The sequence below is a fragment of the Geotrypetes seraphini genome, chromosome 4 (genome assembly GCF_902459505.1).
Source record: "Geotrypetes seraphini chromosome 4, aGeoSer1.1, whole genome shotgun sequence".
NCBI lineage: Eukaryota > Metazoa > Chordata > Amphibia > Gymnophiona > Dermophiidae > Geotrypetes > Geotrypetes seraphini.
In genome coordinates this window covers 146,285,333-146,311,475 of record NC_047087.1, presented here as the reverse complement: position 1 = coordinate 146,311,475, position 26,143 = coordinate 146,285,333, and the positions used below count along the sequence as shown (strand labels likewise).

Genomic DNA, 26,143 nt, shown 5'->3' with positions numbered 1-26,143 from the left:
CTGGAGTAAAACCCCCATCCCCGCTGACAAGGAGGAACCTCCTCCACCGCCCGAAGGCAAAGCAGAGCCCGGGCCTTCAGCAGGAGCAAGGGAAGCTGCGCTCGATTCGAAAGAGACACACCGGGAGGACTGTCTGGAGGAAACTCCCGGAAGTTCAGTGAATACCCCTCTCTGACAACAATGAGGACCCAAGTATCGGAGGTAATGCGGGCCCAGTTCTGGTAGAAAGCCCGGAGACTGCCCCCGATAGGAAGAGGGGTGGTTTCGAGGGCGGAGGGGGCCAGCCCCCCTCCGCTCAGCCAGTCATAAAGATGGCGCGGGCTTAGACACAGTCTGGGTCTGAGGCTTAGGAGGAGCCCACTGTTGATGCTGGCGCCTAGGGGGCGGACAAGAGAAGGCAGGCGTAGACTTCTGCGGGGGCGGCAGCTGATAAGCCTTAGGAGGAGTGGGCTTCGGCTTGGGCCGCACCAAAGATGCGAAGGAATGCTCGTGCTCCGAGAGGCGCTTAGTGGCCGCCTCGATCGAGTCATCAAAGAGCTCATTCCCCAAACAGGGAAGATTGGCCAAGCGATCCTGAAGGTTGGGGATCATATCAACGATACGGAGCCACGCCAACCGGCGCATGGCAACCGCAAAGGCGGAAACCCGAGAGGAAAGCTCGAAAGCATCTTAAGCCGCATGGAACATGTGCAGACGAAGCTGCAAAAGGGAGTCTACCAGCTGCCCAAACTCCGCGCAGCGGGAGACAGGCAAGTCACCCTGAAAAGCGAGCAAAGACTTGACCAGGACCTTCAGATACGAGGTGAATGTAAAATTATAATTCAAGACCCGGTTGGCCATCATGGAGTTTTGGTAGAGGCGTCTGCCAAACTTATCTATCGTCCTCCCCTCCCGGCCAGGGGGGACTGCCGCAAAGACCCTGGAGGGATGAGACTTTTTCAGAGAAGACTCCACCAGCAAGGACTGGTGGGAAAGTTGCGCCTTCTCAAATCCCGGGCAAGGAACAGTCCGGTATCTAGACTCCATTTTGGATGGAATGGCCGGCACCGCATAGGGGGTCTCCATATTCCGGAAGAAAGCCTGGCGCAGCACCGGATTCAAAGGGAGCCGCAAAGATTCCCAAGGAGGACAAGGGAGGTCCATCTCCTCTAAAAACTCTTTGGTGTATTTAAAGTCAGACTGGAGCTCGAGATGGAGCGCCTTCCCCATGTCCTGGACAAACCGAGTGAAGGAAGACGAGCGACTGTCAGACCGGCCCTCAAGAGGGGTGGTCGAATGAGATCAAGACACCGCTGAAAAAGAGGGAGAAGCATCCCGAGAGTAATGGGGCAGTCTATCGGTGCTCTGCCCCGAGTCCCAGGACATAGAAACATAGAAAAATGACGGCAGAAAAGGGCCAAAGCCCATCAAGTCTGCCCACTCTATTGACCCTTCTCTTTGATTTTGCTCACCACCCCCTGCCCTTACCTCATTAGATATCCCACATGAATATCCCATTTATTTTTGAAATCTGATACACTGTTGGCCTCAATCACCTGCCGTGGGAGTTCATTCCAATGATCGCCCCACTAAGGGAACGCGACAGGGTCGAGGACTGCCGATGCCTCGAGGACTCCCGAGGCGAGGACCCCGGGGTCCGAGGCACTGAGGTCTACCGACGCCGAGGTGACACGCCTGGGGAAAAGGAAGGGGACCCCTTCGAAGCCGCGGCCTCCCGAAGCGGAGCCCCGGACCGATCAGGCGACTTGAACAACCGGGGGTTGGATAATGACAACTCCGATACCCGGAGATCTCCCGCAATGCGGACACCCGGGGACCGCCCCCACCTCGGCGGGGGGGGGGGGGGAGTCCTGGGGCCGCTTCGCCAGATGGCGAGACGGGGTCGAGGCACGCCCCGACCGGCACTTCAACCGCGGGAGCCCTGAGGGCGAAGAATGCTTCAAGCGTCGAGACGAAGAGTCCGAGGAAGAAAGATGCCAAGACCGACGCACCTTGCCCCGAGGGCGCTCAGGCTAGTCCGGCGCACACGAGGCCGTGGCCGGGGTCAAGTGGGCCAAAGCTGAGGAGAGCTCCGAGGATATCATGGCCCTCAGAGCATAGAAGGCATATCAGGTGCAGCAGTGCAATCCACCGAGGGCGACCTCGAGGATGAGTATTCCCTTGAGACGGATGCACGCTTAGAGGGATTTCGTCGAAGCCGGTGGGAGAGCACTCCCCCCATGGGCGGCTGGAGACCCCAAGGCTGGCTTTTTCACAGGCGCTGATCCTGAAGAAGGAAGAGGGGACTTACCCAGAGCCGAGGTCTACGAGATCGAGGTCAATCCCTTCGAGGCCGAGGACGGCTTGCTCAGGGCCGAAGTCTTCGAGGCTGACGTCGAGGTCGAGGCCGAAACCGGAGCCGAAACCAGATCCGGTTCCACTGCAAAAAGTTCAGCCATGCAGGCCTGACGACGACGCAGGGCACGCGACTGAAAAGTGGCACACCTGGGGCACGATTCGGTCGGATGATCAGCCCCCAGACACAAGATGCACCAGCGGTGCGGGTCGGTAAGAGACAGCAGCCGACCGCACTGCGAGTACTTTTTAAACCTGGTAAGAGGCCGAGACATAAGGGAAAACAGGCCACGGCCAGTTGAGGCCAAGCGGTCACGGCAACCCGGGAGCCTCCGGATGCTGAACCGAAGCAAAAAACACACGAAACTTCGCAAAACTACAAGAAAAAAGGCGCACAGCGACTCCTGTAAGAAAACAAAGAAGCCGCAATGCTAGAAAGGTACTTAGACATGGAGAGAAAAATGACAGGGCTTTCTGGCTCCACGGAAAACTAAGAACTGAAGACCACGAGGAGGGGATGCGCCCTCTAGTGGAGCGGGAAGGCACACACATGCGTGGTGCAGCACCAGCAAACTTGAAATCTTCAATCAAGTTTGCTTGAAAAGCTGTCTGCATCGGGGCTCCGTGGATGATGTCAACCACATGTAGAGAATATGCTGCCTGCTTGTCCTGGGATAAGGAGCGGGACCATTTGTTTGCTTTGATCTCTAGGTGGGGATTGGTGGATTTGTGGCGGCAGCTTCACCCTCAATACCGGGATCATACCTACCATTCCCCACTTCGAGATTATGGCTCTTGGATTAACATATGGCTGGGAGATCGATTGTGGTTGCCCCATCTGCACTCCTGCTCTATCCAATCCAGTAGACTTTCAGATCATATGCCAATGCAGGCTTATTTGCGCAGCTTGATGCCGTGGTGTCCATGTCGTTTTCTGGAGTCTTTGCATTCTGATCCAGCTCATGGTGAAGTGATAGCGAACTCCAATAAGGAATACAGCATTTGGAATTTAAAGATGTTGACAATATAGACCCTTGTTCCCTTTTGGAAGACCTTAAAGTTGTTTTACGGGGAATATAATATCTTTGCAAGCGCATGTGTTGAAGACTCATTAGTCCAGAGAACAGCAATTGCAGACACAATTGTATGAGCTGGATCAGTCAGAGCGGGTTACTCCAGACTCTGAGCCTATCCGTCTCAATTAGCAACAATTCGCCAAGCTCTTAAGGAACTGGAATTGGATGCCATCAGTGCCGATCTTTAAAAAGTTAGGCAAGAACACTTTGAGTTTAATAATAAAGCGAGCCGTTTATTGGCTAATAAATTACAAAAGCAAAGGACACAGAATTATATAACTCAAATTGTGACACCCGGACGGGCGAAACCGTCATTCCGCTTCTGACATTGGGGAGGCATTCCAGGATTTTTATTCAGAGCTGTATCAATCTCAGTCCGAAGTTGAGCTTTCCAAAATGGAGTCCTATCTTTCTACTCTCCCGTTACCCACCATATCTGATGGGGACCTGGGCCTACTTTCCAGTCCCATTACTCAGGAGGAAATCCTGAATACCATCTGGACCCTGCCTTTCCATACAGTTCCAGGTTTAGATGGATATACTAATCACTTGTATAAAGCATATCGCCATTTGCTGGCACCCCTTTTGGAGCAAGTCTTAGTGACACTGGATTCTGGGGCTCCCTTGCCCCACTACTGGTGGTTGGTTGCAGTCCCAAAACCGGGGAAGGTAGTCTCCAGTTGTAGCTCATATCACCCCCATCTCATTGCTTAATACGGATTACAAGATTTTTACGAAATTGCTGGCCACTAGATTGCAATTGGTCATTTCTAAATTGATACATCCCGATCAGGCCAGATTCATTCATGATAAGCATACATTTGATAATATCAAGGCAGCCCTCAATTTGTTGTGGTATGCCCAGAAGAAGGGATCTCCTACTTTGCTCTTGTCCTTAGATGCGGATAAGGCGTTTGATAGGGTGAGATGGCCGTTTCTTTTTCAGGTTATGAATAAAATGTGATTTCAGGGCAGATTTCTGCAATGGGTCAAGGCACTGTATCTTTCCCCCTTAGTTTGAAAGTAAATGGACATTATTTCATCCCTTTGGAAATGCGTCGGGGCACGAGGCAAGGGTGTGCCCTTTCCCCATTATTGTTTGCCATCTCTATTGAACCCAAGCTTGGCCTGTGCAATTCGGGCGCAAGAGGATATTTGGGGCGTTGCCATAGGCTCCCAAGAACATAAACTATTGTTATATGCTGATGATGTTTTATTGTTCTTGCAGCGCCCTGAATCTTCTTTGCAGGAGGTCTCCCTGTGTTTGCAAGCATATGGAAAAATTATGTTCTTACCTGTTAATTGTTTCCTTTAGACACAGCAGATGAATCCAGAGACCAATGGGATAGCCCACATCTACCAGCAGGCGGAGATAGAGAAACTGATTAACAGGTGGTCCTACTGGCTGGCATTCCTCCTGTATCTCCAGTATAGCTCCTTGCCCAATCATCCGTAACCATCAATAGGCATAGCATGTAAAAAACTTCTTTCCCATAACAAATCTCAAAAGACAATAATACAGAATACAATCATCAACAATAACAAACTTTGAAAGTTGCACAAGAAAAAACCGACAGACAATATCCAGAAAGGGTGGGGCTCTGGATTCATCTGCTGCGTCTAAAGGAAAGAAAATTAACAGGTAAGAACATAATTTTTCCTTCCTTAGGAACAGCAGCAGATAAATCAAGAGACCAATGGGATGTAGCAAAGCAATCCTCAATCTGGGTGGGAAGCAAACGCCGTCTCTGCAACAACCGAAGCACTAAACACATCCACCACATGCGCCCCCACATCCAACCGTTAATGCTGAGATAAAGCACTCTCGGAAGACTAAGTAGCCGCAAGACAAAACTCCTCCAAGGAAAAAAACCTCTGGACCAAGTCCAAGAAGTAGCCATCGCTCCGGCAGAAAGGTCATGAAGTTCTCTCGCCAACCGCTTCCCTGCCATCAAGCAAGCGTAAATAACGTCCTCCCGGACCCATCAAGCTTTGGACGCCACCATACGTTTGATGCGTCCCTTGAAGAATACAAAAAGGTGATCTAAACAACCACCAGTCGTTAGAAATCTAGCTCGCGGAAAACGCTACGCACTTTTAAAAAATGCAGTGAATAAAAGCACGCCTCCCCATTTCATCTCCCAGGAAGAAGGAAGGAAAAGTGAGAACGGCATAAAAGAAAGGATGACACCTCGTTAGAAAGAAATGGATGTACCGACTGAACTGATACCCCCCTCCCCCCAGAGTTTGTAAATCAGAAATGGGAAGCCCCGCCGAACAAGGCCTGCAACTCAGAAAACCGCCAAGCTGAAGCCAAGAAACCCCGTGTTCAATGGCACAGCCCTTTAGCGTCTCAAAAGACAAGGAAGAAATGAAGCCTTCGGTAAACTGCAAAGAAGTACTGTAAGACTATACAGTGGACAGGGCTTTCCAAGAGGTGTACGAATATACTGTACTCCATTTAGGAACTGAACTACATGAAGCTGAGAAGTAAGCGAAGAGCAAGATACCTAGCCCTTGTAACAAGCTAAGAATGGCCCCTGAAACTGAATTGAACGCCAAGCCCTTGGCAATACACTTGTTCCAAAAAAGAACCCTGGAAGGGTGCAACTGTTGAGAAGTACCCAAGAAAGGAAAAACCTCCAAAAGAAAGCAGAAGCCACAGTTGAAGATGTCAGTATCGCCTGGATAAAAGAAGAAACAACCTGCATCGCATAACCCTTACACGTCAGTCAAGACTTTTCAAAAGCTAGGCCATACTACCAAAGTAGTATGAATATCCAGGTTGATTGGACCCTAGGGGAGCAAATCCAGAGAAACTAGGAAACTCAATAGTCCGGCTGTCGAAAGAATCATCAGATCCACATAGCAAGGATGGCACAGCCAAACCAGAAATTTTTCAAATACTGCGCCCTGAAAGCGAGCGGAAGATGGCCCATACAAGTCAGCATCAGCCAGGGGAAAACCCTGAGAAAAGAGAAACCAGAAGCGAGAAAGAAGCCACGCTGCAACCCCCTCTGACTCCCACTCCCTGTGTCCGCCGAAGAAGCTAGGAAGCTGAAAATTTCGAGACGAGGCCATGAAGTCTAATTCCAGGAGATCTCACTTCCATACAAAGAGCTGGAATGCCTGAGCCAAAATTCACAATATCCAGGATGTAGAAGATTTCACTATTACTAACCTATACACTTTCTAGAGCACACACAGCGCTGCACACCGTTACATTCAATAAATGGGCCATGCTCAGATTTCACGGAGAGAAAGTCTATCCAAACTCTTTTCCTGACCCGTAAAATGAGCTGCCAACAAAAGAGGAAGAAGAGGGTCCACCCATTGAAGTAGAACCATGACGTTACCCGCCAATTGAGTACATCACCTACTGCCCAGGCTGTAGAGAAATACCACCATCATAATACTGACTGAAAAGACCCTCAGCGTCATACTGGAAGAATGGTCTGAAGCTCCAGAAACGGTAGCCTGACCATGCTCCAGAGTAGAAGAATGAACAAGCACTGAGTCGCCTCCAAAGACCAGACTCGTGGATCTGAGGAAAAAACAGCCTGGAGGAGAACCATTCAAACGCTGTGGCACCGCCAACAGCGTAGGAAAATAAGTGTACGGCTCCCGCGTGCGGGAAATAACCATTCCTTCCACACTCCGGTAAATACAAACCCAGAGCTCCCTCAGCAAACATGCACTGTCCTGCCAACCTAGGCTGCCGCAAAACTGAAATAAAAAACAGCTCGGGGAAAAAGTGCTTGAAAGCTGCAGCACTGCTGATAGCGTAAGAAAGAAGCACACGGTTCCCGCGCGTGAGAAGTAACCGCTTCTACATGCTCCGGTAAACACATACCCGGAGCTCCCCACAGCCAACAGACATTCCTATGCCGAAAGGAGTTAGGCGTTGAACACCACCCAAAACCCGGCCTCACAATGTATGCCACTAGAAATAAAATTGCTCACAGCAAATTCACTCACCCGTGACGCCGGAACCCATAGAAGAAAGGCTCCCTCACAAACATGCACCCGCGACTAACGAACCCGCAGCAAACAAGAAGCCTAATCAAAACATACTCACAATAAACTTTGAGTCAGGGCTTGTAGAGGACAGCAAGAGCTGGTTATTGCCGGTTGTTCAGCACTAGCAGGGCAGACATTGTATATATTCCCTGTGGTCTCTTTTTTTTTTTTTTTAAGGGAAATAAGAAAAATATACATACATATAGAGACCCAGTCAGACCCTCTATCACTGGAGGGAGGGTGAGGCAGAGACCTGGGGAGGCCCAGGTGTAACCCCTAAAGCCGGCACTGTTCAGCCAGACACCCCTGTCTCACTGAAGAGGAAACCTCAACAGGAGAAATAGCACTGATAACTCACTGAAGAGAAAATCTCAACAGGAGAAATAAGGTTCCAGTCACAGCCAGAATCCAGGAGCTATTTGAATAGCGACCATCACCTACTGGGAGATAGAGCATACTGGAGATACAGGAGGAGTGCCAGCCAATAGAACCACCTGTTAATCAGTTTCTCTATCTCCGCCTGCTGGTAGATGTGAGCTCTCCCATTGGTCTCTGGATTCATCTGCTGCTGTTGCTAAGGAAAGTCGGGTTTCTGGATTTACTGTGCATATGGTTAAATCGGAGATACTGAATGTAAATGCTCCCCCTGAGAAGGCAGTTGCGCTTCGGTCTGAGTTTCCTTATCGTTGGGTTTCCTCTTCTCTTAAATACTTGGGAGTTCGTCTCACGGTTGCTCCCTCCCGGCTATATGATGCCAATTTTCCGGAGCTTTTGACTAGCCTATATCTAGAATTGGATGGCTGGGAGGGCCTTACACTGAATTGGACCAGACGGATAGTGGCGGTGAAAATGAAGCTGTTGCCACGGTTGTTGTATCTGTTTATGACTTTGACGATTGCTCTGCCAGATTCTTTTTTTAGATGTCTTAATCGAAAAGTGTTTGCTTGCAACCTCCGCAGGTGCGACATTCTATTCTCTAATGGTCCAGACTCTATGAGTGGCATAGGGGTACCGTATTTTTATCGATATTACCAGGCAGCTCGTTTGCAAGAAATTGTGGCCTAGTGTTCTTATCTAGATAGGCCCTGGATCCAAATTATTCAGAAAAGTGTCCCTAGTATTTCGCTGTGGAAGTTTCCGTGGACACCTTTGGGTATTATAAGGCAATACATTTCTGATCCTAATCCATATCTCCAGGCTTGCGGGTTTGGAATCAGATACGGAAGCTAATGTTTCCTGATAAACTGTCTTTTGCCCTGACACCCATCTGTTTGACCCCGGGATATGTCCCGGGTGGAGAGGAACCCTTTCACACACACTAGCGGGTGGGCAACTCCAGTCCTCAAAGGCCGGAATACAGTCAGGCTTTTGGAATTCCCAAAGAATATGCATGAGATCTATTTGCATGCACTGCTTTCAATGCATATTCATTGGGGAAATCCTGAAAGCCCGACTGGATTCCTTCCCTCAAGGACCAGAGTTGCCCACCCCTGCTCTAGACTCATGCAGATCTTCACACACTGGGTCAGGTGTGGGCCTATACACAGATGTGCTCTTTTGACTACCTGCAAGACAAGTTCAGCTTGTTACCTATTGATTCTTTTTACTATACTCAATTGCGTTCCTTTCTTAATAGCACAGATTTTGGGGATTTAAGTTTGAGCTCTACAGCACTGGAATGTGCCCTTTTGGAAGGTACCGAGCGCAGGGGCATTTCCCGACTTTATCAGGCTGTGTTGGCTCGCCTCTCCCCTACAGATCCCTATAAAATTCAATGGGAAACGGATTTGAGGGTGTTCCTTTCTGACTCTCGTGGCGTTACCTGTACAACTTTTTGTTTGCACCTTCCGTGTCCTTTGCTCTCATTGAAAATGGCTATAAGATCTACTACCGTTGTATTATACCCCCATTAAATTATATCAGATCTATAAATCTGGCTCTGCGCTCTGTTGGCGTGGATGTGGTGAGCAGGGTGATTATTGCCATGTGTGGTGGTGTTGTCCAGCGATCAAGCAGTATTGACAAGAGGTTGGTCAGTTCTTGGTTTCTATTGTGCACAAACATTGTCCTCTATTAATGGCATGTTGTTTGCTCAATGTCCTGATTCCGGGCTTTACAAAACCGGAGCATAGATTTGCTTTACAACTCTTTTCTGCAGAATGTTTAGAGATTGCTGCGTGCTGGAAACATAAGAGGGTGCCAGATATGGGTAGAATACGCAGTCGTTTAGATTATTTACATCTGATGTCCAAGCTGACAGCTATTCACTGACATACTCTGCCCCTGTATCATAAGATTTGGGATCCTTACTTGGCCTGGCAGGATTCGGGGTGAGGAAGCTATGTTGGAGGGTTGCTGTTGGGTGCCCCATTGTCCACGGTGATCTTTTTTATTTTGCCTTTTTGTACCACCTATGAGATGCTGGGGGGTTTGTTTTTCTTTTTGAATCCATCATTCTTCTCTGAGGGGTGGGTTGGTGGGGGGGATCCCTGTGTGGGAGGGGGGATTCACAATTGCATTAATGTGAGGTTTTTTTTTGTTTTTAGCTGCTGTGTTTGCGGTATTGTGAATTTGTTTCTGTTTGGGTTCCTCTTTGTAAAAATTGAATAAAAACAATTTGAAAAATAAAAAGAACAGGCCCAAGAACAGAAACTTGAGGCACATCACTGGTAACATCCCTTTCATAGTAACATAGTAACATAGTAGATGACGGCAGATAAAGACCCGAATGGTCCATCCAGTCTGCCCAACCTGATTCAATTTAAATTTTTTTTTTTCTTCTTAGCTATTTCTGGGCGAGAATCCAAAGCTTTACCCGTTACTATGCTTGGGTTCCAACTGCCGAAATCTCTGTTAAGACTTACTCCAGCCCATCTACACCCTCCCAGCCATTTGAAGCCCTCCCCTGCCCATCCTCCACCAAACGGCCATACACAGACACAGACCGTACAAGTCTGCCCAGTAACTGGCCTAGTTCAATATTTAATATTATTTTCTGATTCTAAATCTTCTGTGTTCATCCCACGCTTCTTTGAACTCAGTCACAGTTTTATTCTCCACCACCTCTCTCGGGAGCGCATTCCAGGCATCCACCACCCTCTCCGTAAAGTAGAATTTCCTAACATTGCCCCTGAATCTACCACCCCTCAACCTCAAATTATGTCCTCTGGTTTTACCATTTTTCTTTCTCTGGAAAAGATTTTGTTCTACGTTAATACCCTTTAAGTATTTGAACGTCTGAATCATATCTCCCCTGTCTCTCCTTTCCTCTAGGGTATACATATTCAGGGCTTCCAGTCTCTCCTCATACGTCTTCTGGCGCAAGCCTCCTATCATTTTCGTTTCCCTCCTCTGGACCGCCTCAAGTCTTCTTACGTCTTTCGCCAGATACGGTCTCCAAAACTGAACACAATACTTCAAGTGGGGCCTCACCAATGACCTGTACAGGGGCATCAACACCTTCTTCCTTCTACTGACTACGCCTCTCTTTATACAGCCCAGAATCCTTCTGGCAGCAGCCACTGCCTTGTCACACTGTTTTTTCGCCTTTAGATCTTCGGACACTATCACCCCAAGGTCCCTCTTCCCGTCCGTGCATATCAGCTTCTCTCCTCCCAGCATATATGGTTTCTTCCTATTATTAATCCCCAAATGCATTACTCTGCATTTCTTTGCATTGAATTTTAGTTGCCAGGCATTAGACCATTCCTCTAACTTTTGCAGATCCTTTTTCATATTTTCCACTCCCTCTTCAGTGTCTACTCTGTTACAAATCTTGGTATCATCTGCAAAAAGGCATTATTTTTCCAACAACTGAAGTGAGGCTCACCGGCCTGTAGTTTCCTGCTTCATCCCTGTGACCACTTTTATGAATAGGGACCACATCCGCTCTCCTCCAATCCCCAGGAATCACTCCCGTCTCCAGAGATTTGTTGAACAAGTCTTTAATAGGACTTGCCAGAACCTCTCTGAGCTCCCTTAGTATCCTGGGATGGATCCCGTCTGGTCCCATCGCTTTGTCCACCTTCAGTTTTTCAAGTTGTTCATAAACACCCTCCTCCGTGAACGGCGCAGAATCTACTCCATTTTCTCGTGTAACTTTGCCAGACAATCTCGGTCCTTCTCCAGGATTTTCTTCTGTGAACACAGAACAGAAGTATTTGTTTAGCACATTTGCTTTCTCCTCATCACTCTCCACATATTTGTTCCCAGCATCTTTTAGCCTAGCAATTCCATTTTTTATCTTCCTCCTTTCACTAATATATCTGAAAAAATTTTTATCTCCCTTTTTTACATTTTTAGCCATTTGTTCTTCCGCCTGTGCCTTCGCCAAACGTATCTCTCTCTTGGCTTCATTCAGTTTCATCCTGTATTCCTTTCTGCTCTCCTCTTCTTGGGTTTTTTTATATTTCATGAACACCAACTCTTTCGCCTTTATTTTCTCAGCCACTAGGTTGGAGAACCATATCGGCTTCCTTTTTCTCTTGTTTTTATTGATTTTCTTCACATAAAGGTCCGTAGCCAATTTTATCGCTCCTTTCAGCTTAGACCACTGTCTTTCCACTTCTCTTATGTCCTCCCATCCTAACAGCTCTTTCTTCAGGTACTTTCCCATTGCATTAAAGTCCGTACGTTTGAAATCTAGGACTTTAAGTATCGTGCGGCCGCTCTCCACTTTAGCCGTTATATCAAACCAAACCGTTTGATGATTGCTACTACCCAGGTGAGCACCCACTTGAACATTAGAGAGATACTCTCTCCATTTGTGAGGATCAGATCCAATATCGCTTTTTCCCTTGTGGGTTCCGTCACCATTTGTCTGAGCAGAGCCTCTTGAAAGGCATCCACAATCTCCCTACTTCTTTCCGATTCCGCAGACGGAACATTCCAGTCCGCATCCGGCAGGTTGAAATCTCCCAACAGCAGAACCTCCTCTTTCCTTCCAAACTTTTGGATATCCACAATCAGATCCTTATCAATTTGCTGCGATTGAGTCGGAGGTCTGTAGACTACACCCACGTAGATAGAAGTTCCATCTTCTCTTTTCAGAGCAATCCATATCGCTTCTTCCTCTCCCCAGGTCCCTTGCATTTCGGTCGCTTGGATATTGATCTTTACATAGAGAGTTACTCCTCCACCTTTATGACCATCTCTGTCCTTCCTAAAAAGATTATATCCCGGTATGTTTGCATCCCATCCATGTGATTCACTGAACCATGTCTCTGTGATAGCAACAATATCTAGATCTGCCTCTAATATCAGGGCTTGCAGATCATGAACTTTGTTGCCTAGACTGCGAGCATTTGTGGTCATCGCTTTCCAGCTATTTTTTAGCGATAATCTCCTTTTTCGTATGGATTTTTGTGTCGTTTCACTTTCCGTTGCAATACTAAGAAATGAGTTGCTGATATTGCTTATGTTGCAACCTTTACTACTATCACATCTTTTCTTTTGCCGGGGGTGGTCTCTATAATTGTCCTTCGTACATACACCACCCCCACCTTCTAGTTTAAATGCCTAGAAAAATATTGTCTATAGTTTATAGTTTATAGTTTATTCAATTTTTGATTAAACGCTTTTTCGTTTCTTCAAAGCGTTGTACAGAATAAAAATAACTTTACAGATAAAAAATAAAACATTTAATACAAACTTTTAAGATCGACATGACTGACGTATTAGGTAATTATAGACAGGCATACAATAGACACGATTGGTAAAGGGGGTAAGAAATACAATTGATAAAATAAAAATAAGAAACATTTAAGGTAAACACAAAAGGAATTAGGGGGAAGGGTATAAATTAAAAACTAGTATTAATGATTTGATGTCTGAAATGTGCCTCTTTATTTTTTTTATTTTTATTTTATTTTATTTTTTTTTTTTTCAGTTAAAAGCTTCGTTAAAAAGGAAACATTTTAAGTTACTTTTAAATTTTTTTAAGTTTTTTTCCATTTTTAAATATAGTGGAAGAGTGTTCCAGATTGTTGGGGCTGTGACTGAAAAAATTGAGGTACGGCGTGTGCCGATATTTTTTAGGGAAGGAATGTTGAGGTTAAATTGAGATATGGACCTTAAGGATCTTGGTGGGTCGTATGGAATCAGTAATCTGTCTATGAAGGCTGGGGCATTTGACTGCAGAGTTCCGAATGTTAAAAGGGCGATTTTATATGTTACTCTTTGTGAGACTGGCAACCAATGGGCATTTTGAAGAAGAGGGGTTACGTCTAAATTTCTCTGCAAGGTTTCTTTTTCCTGCTGTAGTAATATGTAGCCCATCAGTGCAATATAGCTTCCTGTCCTTCCATGTATTTCCCCATCCTCCTATGTACCTGAAGCCTTCTTGATGACACCAGGCTCTGAGCCATCTATTAAAGTCCTCTGTGTTTTTCACTCTTTGCTCTCCTTTTCCATATGCATGCAGTATTTCAGAAAAAGCTAAAGCCTTTACAAAAGGTTTCACGCCCTCACCAAGCTCCCGAAAAGCTTTCTGTGCTGCAAGTGTGGAGTTGTTGGCCAGGTCATTTGTTCCCAGATGGATAACAACATCAGTGTTAAAATCCTTAGTTTCTTCCTTAATTATAGTCAGTATTTGCCTGGAACTCCTGGTAGCTGAGGATCCTGGAAGACATTTCACTATTTTGGTCTCCTCGCCTTGTGTTCCAAGGTTAATGCCTCTGATAATGGAATCCCCCAACAGTAATAGTTTTCTGTTTTTGGCTTTTTTATTTGTGCTTAGGGTGCGCTTGTTCTCTTGAGTTACCTTCATTGGTATCAGTCCCACCTCCCTTCTGTTTTCCTGAGTATCGCAGTGCACTAGTGGAGCGAAGGAATTCTGTAGAGGTAATATTAGTGAAGATGGATGTTTCTGTGTTACATGTCGCAGTCTTCCTGAGCCTACTGTGACCCATTTATTCCTGGGCTGTTTTATTCTTTGAGGTAGAGGTGGTAAGTTGGTATGATTTTGTGGAGTGATGGAAGCTGCTTTAATTGTATTCAATTCCTGTTTAAGTTTGCAGAGCTCCTCCTTAATACTGGCAAGTTGAAGACAGATGGGGCAAGCCTTAAGCCTCCAAATAGTATGTCTTGGAATTAAAGCACCACAGTGATTGCATAGAATAAAGGTCATCTTGATTGGTTGTGAAGTGACTTGATTTGAGTAGTCCTGATTATATGGGTCTCTATATATGAATAGTGGTCCCTGGGGTTGGTGGGACTATAAGTAGGCAGAAATATAGGCTCTATACCACCTAAAACTCAGTATTTTAAACAAAAATGCAGGTTCTATCAGTGCTACCCTAAAACACAGGATTTATAACAGGATTTTCCCTACTTTAGTCACCCTGAGCCACAGGCACCAGAAATATAGGCTCTATACCACCTAAAACACAGTATTTTAAACAAAAATGCAGGAAGAGGAAATAAGATTTAACAGAGGAAAGAGAAGGATTTATTTTTTTGTGCTTTTTTATATTTTTTTTTTTTAGTAAGAAACAGGGAGGAGAAGAGAAATTAAGCAGATATAATGCTGAAAACCAGTGAAAAGAGCAGAATATGAAATGCTGAGTAACTTAGCTTTTAGAAGTTCACAGGGCAGCCTTGTTTCAGCAATGTCCCAAAGATAATGCAATTAACCTTAGAAGTAAAACAGAGCCCCTCCCTTCTTTCCCCAGAGCGATCTCTATTGATCACTACCCTCTGTCACCTTCTTGACCCAGCCCAAGGGCACTCAGTTTATTTATTAGACGTCTGTGTGAAACACTGTCAAAGGCTTTGCTAAAATCTGAATACACCACATCTAGCACACATCCTCTATCCAATTTCTTTGACTGGGTGATCAGAGAATTGATCAGATTTGTCTGACAAAACCTACCTCTTGTGAATTCATGTTGCCTCCGGTCCTGTAATCCACAGGATTCCAGAAACTTAACCATTCTCTGTTTTTAAAAATTCACCTATATAGAAAAATCCCCCCCAATCCAACCTAACCAACCAGATCCAGACAGCTGGAGGCTGAGAAATACTAAGTAGTATGGGACTGCACAACCTATTTAAATGATGTCTTTACTGTTTCTGCTGGCAGAGAGCAAACCCAAACATCTAAAATGGCCTGGTAGGATGAGAAGGAAGCAGGTATCTTGGTTGTACATACCATGTAGCTAATATCAAAAAGAAACTACACAAGGAGGTTTTCTTTAAAAATTAGTTGGTGTAAAACGTGAGTGCTAAAAGCAATTATCAACATGTGGCAGAGGAATGTAAAATATGCAAAGGAGGACAATAATAATCAGTCTGTGATTTTACATGGATAAGCATAAGCATATCTTAAAATATACGAATCACATTTTATTTTACCTTGCCAACCTGTGTGGCTGCTGTAAGGCAGGGATGTACACCATCATATTTCCCCACTGCCACCATACGAGGGTTGATTTTATGATTAAGTTTCAGCGTAAAAACTGGTATAAGCATGGTCAGGTTCTGTGGAGAGAAGAAAACCCACATTTAAAAGTTTATCAGAGGGAAAAAATATTACTTTATTTAGAATGCAAGGTCAATTAATTCTTAAAATGGACGAGTGAAAGCTAATCTTTATTTATCAGGAACTGCATATATGACTGGAAACAGACTATTTCCTACAGCAGTGTTCTTCAACCTTTTTACACCCGTGGACCAGCAGAAATGAAAGAATTATTTTGTGGATCGGCAAACTATTAAGACTGAAATTTTAAAAAAACATTTCCACCCCGTCTCCACGAGCTCGATCTCCGCAACCATCTGATCCCATCTGCACAAGCTGCAGTTATGATTTTATATAAAATCCTGGAGAAGGACCAAGATTGTCTGGCAAACTTACACAAGAAAATGGAGTAGATTCTGCACTGTTCACGGAGTAACATAGTAACATAGTAGAAGACGGCAGATAAAGACCCGAATGGTCCATCCAGTCTGCCCAACCTGATTCAATTTAAATTTTTTATTTTTATTTTTTATTTTTTTTCTTCTTAGCTATTTCTGGGCAAGAATCCAAAGCTTTACTCGGTACTGTGCTTGGGTTCCAACTGCCAAAATCTCTATTAAGACTTACTCCAGCCCATCTACACCCTCCCAGCCATTGAAGCCCTCCCCTGCCCATTCTCCACCAAACGGCCATACACAGACACAGACCGTGCAAGTCTGCCCAGTAACTGGCCTAGTTCAATATTTAATATTATTTTCTGATTCTAAGTCTTCTGTGTTCATCCCACGCTTCTTTGAACTCAGTCACAGTTTTACTCTCCACCACCTCTCTCGGGAGCGCATTCCAGGCATCCACTACCCTCTCCGTAAAGTAGAATTTCCTAACATTGCCCTTGAATCTACCACCCCTCAACCTCAAATTATGTCCTCTGGTTTTACCATTTTCCTTTCTCTGGAAAAGATTTTGTTCTACGTTAATACCCTTCAAGTATTTGAACATCTGAATCATATCTCCCCTGTCTCTCCTTTCCTCTAGGGCAGGGATCTCAAAGTCCCTCCTTGAGGGCCACAATCCAGTTGGGTTTTCAGGATTTCCCCAATGAATATGCATTGAAAGCAGTGTATGTACATAGATCCCATGCATATTCATTGGGGAAATCCTGAAAACCCGACTGGATTGCGGCCCTCAAGGAGTGACTTTGAGACCCCTGCTCTAGGGTATACATATTCAGGGCTTCCAGTCTCTCCTCATATGTCTTCTGGCGCAAGCCTCCTATCATTTTCGTCGCCCTCCTCTGGACCGCCTCAAGTCTTCTTACGTCTTTCGCCAGATACGGTCTCCAAAACTGAACACAATACTCCAAATGGGGCCTCACCAATGACCTGTACAGGGGCATCAACACCTTCTTCCTTCTACTGACTACGCCTTACTTTATATAGCCCAGCATCCTTCTGGCAGCAGCCACTGCCTTGTCACACTGTTTTTTCGCCTTTAGATCTTTGGACACTATAACCCCAAGGTCCCTCTCCCCGTCTGTGCATATCAGCTTCTCTCCTCCCAGCATATACGGTTCCTTCCTATTATTAATCCCCAAATGCATTACTCTGCATTTCTTTGCATTGAATTTTAGTTGCCAGGCATTAGACCATTCCTCTAACTTTTGCAGATCCTTTTTCATATTTTCCACTCCCTCTTCGGTGTCTACTCTGTTACAAATCTTGGTATCATCTGCAATAAGGCACACTTTTCCTTCTAACCCTTCAGCAATGTCACTCACAAACATATTGAACAGGATTGGCCCTAGCACCGAACCCTGAGGGACTCCACTAGTCACCTTTCCTTCCTTCGAGCGACTTCCATTAACCACCACCCTCTGGCGTCTGTCCGACAGCCAGTTTCTGACCCAGTTCACCACTTTGGGTCCTAACTTCAGCCCTTCAAGTTTGTTCAACAGCCTCCTATGAGGAACTGTATCAAAGGCTTTGCTGAAATCCAAGTAAATTACATCCAGCATATGTCCTCGATCCAGCTCTCTGGTCACCCAATCAAAAAATTCAATCAGGTTCATTTGGCACGATTTACCTTTTGTAAAGCCATGTTGCCTAGGATCCTGTAACCCATTAGATTCAAGGAAATACACTATCCTTTCTTTCAGCAACACTGCACGAAGGGGAGAAAATGGCTAGTCGATGCCCAGGAGAGGAAGCAGCGAAGCACACCGAGGTCATTGACCTGAGACTGAAGCGAAACCTAAAGAAGGGAAAGTCAGCAATCCTAGTGGGAGACTCGATCCTGAGACATGTGGACAGCCACATAGCAGGAGGGAGAGAGGATCAACTGGTGACCTGTCTCCCAGGAGCGAGAACCAAGGACATCGTGAACAAAATTGGACAGATCCTGGAAGGAGCGGAGATGGAAGAGACCACAGTAATGAGCCACATCGGGACGAACAATGTCAGCAGGAGACTACAGAAGAAGCACGTTGATAGAACAGTTCAAGATTCTGGGAAGGAAGCTGAAGATGAGGACCCAGAAGATAGCGTTCTCAGAGATCCTACCAGTACCAAGGACATATGTGAAAAGGCAGGAGGAACTACAATCAATAAATGCGTGGATGAGGAGATGGTGTGAGGAAGAAGGGTTCCACTTCGTGAGGAACTGGACAACGTTCTGGAGCAAGAGCAAGCTCTACAGGAGAGATGGACTGCATCTGAGCGCGGCAGGAACAAGACTTCTAGCAAACAACGTCAGGAGAGGAATAGAACAGGCTTTAAACTAAGAAGAAGGGGAAAGCCGACAGTCGACCAATGTCGACGATTCGGAAGAAGGTATCCCGTGAAGATACCGAGGGGAAAAAAGTCTGGGAAGAAACAATGGACAAATTACAGGAGTCAACTAACCCAGAAGAGGAGGTTAGAAGGATTGTAAGAAAAGAGAAGAAACTAAAGACCGAAGCACTGGGAAAGGAAATGAAGACAACAAAATACCAGGATCTAAATTGCATATATACTAATGCAAGGAGCCTAAGAAACAAAATGGGGGAATTGGAAGCCATGGCCAATGCAGAGGACATAGACATCATTGGAGTCTCTGAAACGTGGTGGAATGAAGAAAACAAATGGGATACAGCACTGCCGGGGTACAAGCTCTAATCGCCAGGACAGGTCAGGACAGAAAGGAGGTGGAATAGCCCTATACATAAAAGAAAGCATACAATCGACAAAAATGGACACAGCAGAGACGACCAACAAGATGAAATCGCTATGGGTTAAAATACCGGGATGGAAAGGGCCTGAAATAAAGATGGGCCTATACTATCATTCACCCGGGCAAACCAGAGATATCGATGAAGAAATGGAAGCCGAGATGAAGCGAGAATGCAAAAGCGGTAACACGGTTATTATGGGAGACTTCAACTACCCCAGGATAGACTGGAGTCTTGGAAGCTCAAAATGCGCTAGGGAGACAGAATTCCTGGAGGCTATACAAGATTGTTTAATGGAGCAGCTTGTTAGAGAACCAACGAGAGGAAATGCCACTCTGGATCTAATCCTAAATGGGTTAAGGGGACCTGCAAAGGAAGTAGAGGTAGTGGGACCATTGGGAAACAGCGATCATAACATGATCAAGTTCAAGGTTGAGGTAGGAATACCGAAAGGAAAGAGAACCATAGTGACAACTTTCAACTTCAGGAAAGGAAACTACGAAGCAATGAGGGAAATGGTAAGGAAAAAACTTAGGAACACTTCCAAAAAATGGCAAATGGTAGAACATGCCTGGTCTTTTCTCAAATTTCCAGGTTGTTTATAAATATATTGAAGAGCACAAGTCCAAGCACTGAACCCTGCAAAACTCCACTCGTGACTCTTTTCCAGTCCAAGTATTGTCCATTTACCCCCACTCTCTGTTTCCTATCCGCCAACCAGGATGCTTAATGTATGTGAATTCTGAAAAGGAGCATTTAGGGTCTATCTGCATGAACATTCCAGAGTCAGATTGATATAATGTCCCATAGGCCTTTGCTGACATTGGTTAGGCCAAGTGAAAATGCTGACTGCTAGCAATGCTAGGCTGCCATCTCCCTTACCATTTTTTTTTTTTATTCTTTGAAATGAAGGCAAGCTTGCGGTACCCTTCTATATGACCTACACTTCTGAAACTGTTTTGTAAACAGCCAGTTTGCCCTTCGCAGATGCCTCTCTTACCTCCAACATGATATCAGCACGTCCCCTTGTCCTGCACAATCTCCAAACTATGGAAGATAAACAGTTCCCATTATGAGTTCAGACCTCTGTCTCAGGTTGTATAGTCATCTGGGCAGGGACACCCAATATGCTATATCTTACCCGTCTTTGAGCGAATAAACAGTGCACAAGGGATGCAGGAAGCTTTCTCAGGAGGTTCAGGCTTAAAGATACCAAGATGCCATGAGTATGAGAGTATGAGATACGAGATAATATATTATGTCTGACCCAGGTATGCAATGCAATAGGCCATGCCAAATCAACCAAATTAGCAAGTGTCAGAGAAGATACTGGAAAATCATATATAAGTGTCTTAAAAGGTAGGGAGAACTTTGTGGCATATGCGTTGTAAAGAAATGTACATGCATTTCATTTTACAGCAAAGAAAAATCATAGCAAAATTTGTACAATAATTAAGATAACGATAAGGTGAATTAAAACATTAAAGACATGATTTGCAGAAGGTGAATATCCAAATAAAAGTTCCCAAACTGAGACATGAGCGTCTTGTAGCAAATTTTTTCAACAGTTTGTGCGATCTGTCCATTTTCAAAAGTGATGGTATGATTCACTTCTTTAGAGGTTTTCTTAAGTCGTTCAATGTAAGCATGGAGTTCTGTAAAATTCAGCAGCTTATGAAATGTCTCGTTCCACATACCAAGAGGGAGTGGATGCACAGCATATGAAATAATGTCTGGAATGTCCATAGAATCAATAGCTACCAGAGGTGTGGAGGAGGTTATCCTATTAATGGTGATGGAGGACAGAGGTGAATGACTACACCAGGTCTTATGCTAATAATTCCCCTACACAGGCCTTGGATGAAAAGACACTTTCGTTTATTTTTCTTTCTAAACTCCTGAGAATGATTAACCATTTGTTTCTGAATATCTTACCATGTGGGTTTTGGAAAATTACCCTCATATGGGCTGCCCTTCCAGTCAAAATGTTTCTGTACAATATCTGTGAGTTCTTAAAAATCAAAAGCGTCCACATTTGAGGCTGCAGAAGTCTTCCTTGGTACGTGGGCCTTGCTCATATATTTATATGGCCTTCTAAATGGCCTTATCTGTGTATAGCCTTTGAGATTGAAATGCTCCCATTTATGGAGGAGGGAGACTTTAGTAATAGGTAGAAAGAATGAGGTAAACCGTGTTAAGCAAGAGTCACCAGCATAAAGAACTTATGCCCACACTTGCCCACATTTTAAATACATAGGTTACTACCTGAAATTTACAGACAGAAGTTAAGAAATTTGTTAGAAGAACAGAGATGCCGCGTCAGCCGACCAGGCAGGCACCCTTGCGCACCACTCTGCTGCTGGAGAGGTAGCTGCATCCAGCAAGGGAGGGCACCAAAATTAAAATAAGGTAAGCGGGGGGGGGGGGGTATTCGCTCCATAGGACGTACCCTTTTTTCACCCACTTTTTTGGGTGGAAAAAGCGTGTCTTATGGAGCGAAAAATACGGTAATGTCCCATAGGCCTTTGCTGACATTGGTTAGGCCAACCGAAAATGCTGACTGTTAGCAATGCTAGGCTGACAATTATATCTTCTACCTTGGCTCCTGGTAGGCAGGTCACCAGCCGATCCTTTCTTCCTCCCGCTATGTGGCTGTTGACTTGTCTGATGATGGAGTCCCCCACAATGATTGTTGTCCTCCCTATATTCTCTTTTCTCTCTAGCCGCAGGTCCGTGTCTCTAGTGTATGTCCATCTCTCCAGCTGTAGGTCCATGTCCTGTGTGCACTTCAATCTTCCCTCATCCTGGCGTTGGCTTGCACCAAACTCATCTTTCTATGGGCTCCCTCTGCTGTTTCCAGGCCTTGCTGCTGTATCACCTATTCTGTCCTTGTGGTTGTCCTCTAGGTGGTCCTCACTCACTGTAGGTGTATCTTGGCAGTTCCACTGTTGTAGGTGATTTTCCATGGCCTCCCTGTATGCCTTCTCGATGAACTTCTCTAATTCCCTGACTTCTTCCTCAATGGTTTCCTCTGTCATGAAGTTTTCTGCCTCTCTAACCTCCTCCTCCACTGCTTGAAGTGCTTCTAGTTCCTGTATTCTGCCCTCCAGGAGTCTGACTTGCTTTTTCAGGCCCTCCAGTTCCTCGCATCGAGTGCATACATAAGACCGCCTCTCAGAGGGGAGGTAGTCATACATATGGCAAACAGTGCAGAAAACTGGGTAATTCAACATCCTGCTTCTGTCTGTTGCATCCGTTGCTGTCCGTTGGCCGGTCTGCCGTCTGAAGTGGCTTCTCCCTGTTTCCCTAAATGCCTTCTCACACTTTGTCTGAAGTGGCTTCTTCTTGTGTAAGAATCTGTGTAGCGTCCTTGGTGTTACTGTGAAGTCCTTGTTGCTTGTGTGTGTCCTCTGTGTCTGCTGTGATTGCCCTCTGCTACTACTGAGTTTGTTTATCTACTGCTTGTCTGTCCTGTTGCCCTTGTGGTACTTGCCTGTGTAGGTGTCCTTCCCTAATGTTTCACAGTGACTCGTCCCTTCTTAAGGCCCTTTGCAAATGCACTCTGGGATGTATTTCTGAAAAGTTGAAATCTGTTTAATCAAATACTTAAGGTAAAATGAAAAATGAAAAATTGTAGTTGCCAGAGCGGTTGGCTAACATGGCATTTTGATAAAGGCTTTTGCCAAACCAATCCATGGCTTTGCCCTCTCTGCCAGGGGGCACTGATGCATAAACACTAACTCCCAAAGACTTCTTTAATGTAGACTCCACCAGGAGAGACTCAGGTGGAAGTTGTGGTTTGTCAAACCCAGGAATAGGAACTACTCTGTACAGAGAATCCAGCTTGCGAGGAGCCACAGGAATGGAAAGTGGTGTTTCCAGATTTTTATAAAATATTTCCCATAAAATGTCATGAAGGGAAGCTTGAGCAGTTCCTTAGGCGGTTGATCATAATCCAAAGCCTCCAAGAACTGTTTAGATTGTTTTGAATCAGCTTCTAGTAGAATGGATAAAGTTTCTGACATTTGACGAAGAAACCTGGAAAAAGATGACTTTTCAGACAACACAGGAGTCTCTTGAGAGGAATGTTGAGGTGAATCATCATCAGAAGAACCTTCATCCTTAGACAGAAGAGGATCCTGTTTCAGTCTTCCCACAAGTCTGAATCCTGAACAGACTCGGTGTTGAAGGCTCAATATGCTTTAGCTTTTGCAATGCCTTCCGGGACCGAACTAGAGTCATCTTAGGTGATGTCTGTGTCGAGGACGACCGGTGCCGGTGAGCTGAAAGTGCCAATTCCTGTGTGGGAAGCTTCTGCACTGATGGAGTATCAGCTGAAGGTACTACCGGTGTCATGGGCTCAGACCGGACTGGCACTGGGAAGGTCGATATCGACGTGGGCACAATTTGGGTCGGCACCAGCATTTGAAAATGCTCACCCAGTTCCTCCCTAAGCAAATTGTCAATTTTTTGCTTGAGGGTAAGCACCGGTACCGCTGGCTTTTTTGCTGGTACTTTCGGTGTGGCTCTTCGCTCCGGCGATGAGGTGGCCGATGACGAGGCACTCGCAGATATTGGAGTGGAGCGCTTTTTGGTCTTCTTCAAGGTCGGCAGGACTTGGCTCACTGCTACTTTGAACTGAGACACAGATGGAGTGGGGGAAGGCTTCTTAGCCAGCTTACCCAAAGAAGGCTGTGACACCAAAGTTGTTTCTGTCAGCGTCAACTTGGACGGCGCCACTGACATCGGTAGCAATGTCGAGTCCCCTTCCATTGCGACGCCGAAGAGAAGTCACTGTTGAATGAGGTGGTTCTTCAATTTTTTTTTTTTATAGAGAAGAACAGCGGGAACAGGTCTCCGGATGGTGCTCAGGCCCCAAACACTGGAGACACCAGCGTTGCAGGTCACAGAAACAGGGCGAGCACAATATTCACACTTTTTAAAACCCATCTGCGGGCGGGACATCAAAGGAAAAATGGCCCCAGCAAGATCAAAATCGGAGGCCAAGATGGATGAACAGGCCCCGCCAGGCCGAACCCGCGAGAGGGAAAAAACGAAAAAAATGTGGGTTTTTTTTTATACAAAGCAAAACAAATAAAGAAAGAACGAAAAAATGACTGAAACAGTCAAAGAAATCCCCGAGAGCAGGAAGGTAGCGAGAAAAAAATTTCAACAGCCATTGAAAATGTGTATTCTTAGCTCCGCAGAAACTAAGAAACTGAGGAACCGAGCGCCTACGTTGGGCAGGAAGGCACTCGCGCATGCGCGGCACGGGCTATAGCGAACTTTCTAAAGACTTAAAGTGGTGATGCACTTTTAAAGTGATCCGTACCGGGACTCCATCGATGACGTCACCCATCAGTGAGAATATGTTGCCTGCTTGTCCTGGGATAATAAATTTTACATAACTGTTTTCCCAAATCATCTATCCCAACTAGAATGATTCTCCAACAATAATGGAAAGTGAAGGTATGGACTGAGGATCAGGTAGCTGCCTTATAGGTATGGAACGAAGATAGGACACTGAAGTTGCCATAACATGAACCTTATGAGAAGTGACACGGCCTTCAACATCAGATCAGTCCGAGCATATGTGAAGGAGATACAGTCCGCTAGCCAAGTAGAGATGGTTCTCTTGGTGAAAGGAACTCCCAGTTTATTATGGTACAACAAATACAAAAAGTTGAGTGGTAGATATATGAGGCTTGGTGAGATCCAGGTAGTAAGATAGTGCATGCTTACAGTCCAATGTGTGAAGAGCTTCCTCACCAGGGTGAGAATGAGGTCTCAGGAAGAAGACAGGTAGAACTATGAACTGGCCTAAATGTAAAAACCAAAAGAACTCTGTATTTCTTTAGGTCATGTGAAGATATGACCGTGAAAAGTATACTTTCTTAAGTTCAACTTCCCTTGACTGGGTATGGTTTTTTCTCCTCTTTAATTGTGGACTATATTCATGGTATTATTAATAGGTGTGAATATTCTCACCATTTTATTTGGTATTATTTTCTTTTAAGATAAGATGTATATTTAATTTCCTTTGTCAAAGTATTTTGTTCTTTGATCTGAAACTAACTAACTAAATAAAAAAGAACTATGAACTGGTTAAGATGAAATTCAGAGATGACTTTTGGAAGGAACTTCAGATCTGTGTGAAGAACCACCCTGTTGTGGAAGAATCTGATTGTGTATATCCAAAAGTTTGGAAAGAAAGAGGAGGTGCTGCTGTTGGGAGATTTCAACCTGCCAGATATGGACTGGAAAGTTTTGTCTGCGGAAACAGAAAGAAGTAGAGAGATTGTGGATGCCTTTCAAGAGGCTCTGCTCAGACAAATGGTGACGAAACCCACGAGGGGAAAAGCAATATTGGATCTGCTCCTCACAAATGGGGAGAGTATCCCTAATGTTCGAGTGGGTGCTCACCTGGGAAGTAGCGATCATTAAACGGTTTGTTTGATATAACAGCTAAAGTGGACAGCGGCCGCACAATACTTAAAGTCCTAGATTTCAAATGTTAATAAAATGGGAGAGTACCTGAAGAAAGAGCTGTTATGATGGGAGGACATAAGAGAAGTGGGAAAAACAGTGGTCTAAGCTGAAAGAGCAATAAAAATGGCTACGGAACCTTATCATCAGCTTTCTCGACCTTACTGATTATAAAACTTTAGTTGAAGACGTTTGTTGGAACAAGTCCCTTGGTCCGACCACTTTTTAGGTGCTTTCCATCTTCCTGTTTTTATGTCTCAACTTGGGTTCAATCCTGTGCCTCAGAACCTTTCGCAATAAAATTTCGCAAAAACCTTTCGCAATAAAATTGCAAGTGAACAGTTTCTGGACCCAATTTCTTGAGCAGTTCACTCTCTTCCCTAAGCCCGATGCCTCAGAAGTCAACTGGCATAAATGGGCAACACTCTCCGAATCTACTCTCTTGCCACCCTATCCACTAAGACTACATTTCCTATTCCTGCAAGGCTCCCTGGTACCTTCCTTACCACAGAGAACTGAAGCAGAAATGCCAAGTTACTGGAGCAGAAATGGAAAAAATCCAAA

The 26,143-nt window shown here is 45.2% G+C and overlaps 1 protein-coding gene across 6 annotated transcripts in view; it reads right to left on the bottom strand.

The window, feature by feature from the left end:
• BBS2 (Bardet-Biedl syndrome 2) overlaps positions 1–26,143 on the bottom strand; it is an 876,805-nt gene that overhangs the window by 825,183 nt on the left and 25,479 nt on the right. For all 6 annotated transcript variants that reach the window (XM_033940623.1, XM_033940626.1, XM_033940622.1 and 3 more), the window contains exon 2: positions 15,783–15,908. In XM_033940623.1, the coding sequence (XP_033796514.1) occupies positions 15,783–15,899 (117 nt within the window). In that variant the 5' untranslated portion in view covers positions 15,900–15,908. The remainder of the gene's footprint in view (positions 1–15,782; positions 15,909–26,143) is intronic.